The sequence below is a fragment of the Pteropus vampyrus genome, unplaced genomic scaffold (genome assembly GCF_000151845.1).
Source record: "Pteropus vampyrus isolate Shadow unplaced genomic scaffold, Pvam_2.0 Scaffold23, whole genome shotgun sequence".
In the NCBI taxonomy this organism is placed as follows: Eukaryota; Metazoa; Chordata; class Mammalia; order Chiroptera; family Pteropodidae; genus Pteropus; species Pteropus vampyrus.
Window position 1 is genome coordinate 9144172 of NW_011888804.1, and position 2159 is coordinate 9146330.

The 2159-nt window shown below is 60.2% G+C and overlaps 1 protein-coding gene across 3 annotated transcripts in view; it reads right to left on the reverse strand.

Moving 5' to 3' along the window:
• The window catches only part of MSI1 (musashi RNA binding protein 1), a 21383-nt gene that overhangs the window by 3296 nt on the left and 15928 nt on the right, over positions 1–2159 (reverse strand). For 2 of the 3 annotated variants that reach the window (XR_002779318.1, XM_011355869.2), the window contains exons 11-13: positions 1577–1645; positions 602–789; positions 95–158 (exon numbers count right to left, since the gene is read on the reverse strand). Coding sequence is in view for 2 of the 3 variants with exons in the window: in XM_011355869.2 (XP_011354171.1) it covers positions 117–158; positions 602–789; positions 1577–1645 (299 nt within the window). In the remaining variant the exon portion in view is untranslated. The remainder of the gene's footprint in view (positions 1–94; positions 159–601; positions 790–1576; positions 1646–2159) is intronic. The other variant, XM_011355871.2, reaches the window with a different exon arrangement.

Here is a 2159-nt window from a genome sequence, read left to right on the forward strand (position 1 = left end):
AGGGCAGGAACTGGGTCCGTGTCCCAGACTGGGCTGCCCAGTACCAGCCTCCCCAGTGTCACCCCCACCCCAAGGCCCCTGCCCATTTCCTCACCTCCTGCCACCTGTCTCTCGCTTCAGTGATACCCATTGGTGAAAGCTGTGGCAATCAAGGGGCCCTGGAAAGAGAAGAATTTGACTCCGAGATTCCTGGGGGGAGCAAAGAAAGCCTGGGGGGGGCGCCTTCTCTCCCACAGAAAACCTGAGGTGAGCCCTTCTCTGGCCCCTGCCCACATCGCTCCCACTGCACCCACTAAAAGATTCTATGGGGATCTGCATATAACTAGTACCCTGGTTAAAATCTGGGCTCCCCCGAGCTAGAATCTAGCCTCTGTGTGGGCAGAGATGGTGAGTCTCATTGGCACAATATCCCCCAGAGCCCACCTAATACCTGGCATACAGAAGGTGATCTTTAAATGCTCACTGAATGAATGAGGATCCCCGTGTCTCCCCGCTTGGCAACACTGTTTCTCCATCCACAATCCCTTGCCTCCCTCTACCCTGCAGACAGACAAGGCCTTTCCCTCCTCCAACTTCGGGGCCTCCAGGACCAGCCACTCACCCCGAGACTGTGGCCGAAGCCGGTGCTAGGGGCAGGGCTGGCAGCGCTGATGTAACTGCTGACCGCTGAGTCCTGGTTGGCTGCCCCGTAGAGCTCAGCCATGGGGCCGGGGCTGGTGGTCCCCAGGAAGCCCCCTGTGCGGCTGGGAGTCGAACCTGGAGGGGGAGCCATCGTCCAGGGGTGAGAGCCTGGCAACCCAGAAAGAAGACGGTGATAGCCCCTGCGCCTTCAAACCTCTCCCACCCACCCCGACCTTGACCCCTCCCTCTGCCTCACCCCTACACCTCAGCGGGGCCTGTGGTCCACCTCCTGGAGGTCCCTCCAAGTCCAGCCATCCCCCCTAGCCCTAGTCAAGGCCCCATCCTCTCTTGTCTGACCACTCAGTGGCCTCCTCACCAGTCTGCAGGCCTCCCCCAACTTGAGCCCCTTCACACCTTTTCCCCACACTGCAACTGCAATGTGCATTTTCTAAAATCCACATCACTCCACCGCTTAAAATGATCAGCATCTCCCCAGGACCCGGTTCCTTCTACCTCCTCCTCCCTACTCCCATTCCTGCACGGCGCCCCTGCTCACTGGCCGCCAAGAAGCCTTTGCACACGCTATTCTCTCTGCTGGGAACTCTTTTCCTCCTTTTTGCCTTCCAATCGGAAGCGAAAAGGCCCTTCCTCCCGGAAGCCTTTCCAGAGAGGCCTGGAAGCAACTCTGGTACCTGACTTCCCCAGGGGAGCAGGACCATCCTTCGAAATGATTTGCTTTTTTAACCCGTGATGCCCCCACCAGCCTGTAATCCCTGGAGGGCAGAGACCATGTCAGTCTCCTTCCTGGCGGGCTCGCCAGGTGCTCAGTTAACACTTGCTGAGTGAATGAATCCCTAAGTCCCTCTGGAAAGGGGTGGCAGTGGCTACCTCCCCTCTAGACTTCTCTGCCCTCTGCACCCCCTTCCCTTGCTTCCTGAACCCCAGCAGGCCTCACCTGTCCCTCGAACTACAGCCGCCGCCGCCGCCGCCGCCGCCATCGGTCCATAAGCGGTGAGAGGAATGGCTGAAAGGAAAGGTCACAGGCACTTCAGTGTGGCCAGCGAGGGGGCGGCGAGGTGGGAGGAGGAGGCCGCCTCTGGGTAGAGCCTCTCCAGCCTTGCCCCACCGCAGAGGCTGCCATCTATGCCCTGACTCGCAGCAATGGATGGAGACAGGTAGGAAAGGATGGCTTCTCAGCCCTTGGTTTTCCCCCTGGACTCGAGCAAGGGACACGGACAGCCCGAAACACATGGGGGGTGTGACGGGGCTCCCCACTCTGAGCAGCTCTCAGCGTTGCCCACAGCCACCCCTTCTCCAGGTAAGGCCGCGGCTCTGCTTTGTTCCTCCTGCTGCCTGCCCTGCTTCCCTCGCTCCCTTGCCCTGAGCACGTGTCCCCAGTAAACTGTGTGCATCCAGCGCCTTGCCTCACGAGCCCCCTGGACCGCCAGCCAGCTAGAAATGACCACCCCCTCCCCTGAGTCCCCTCAGCCCCTTATCTTTGAGCCCCTCTTCAGACACAGGGATCTCGCGATCCCCTT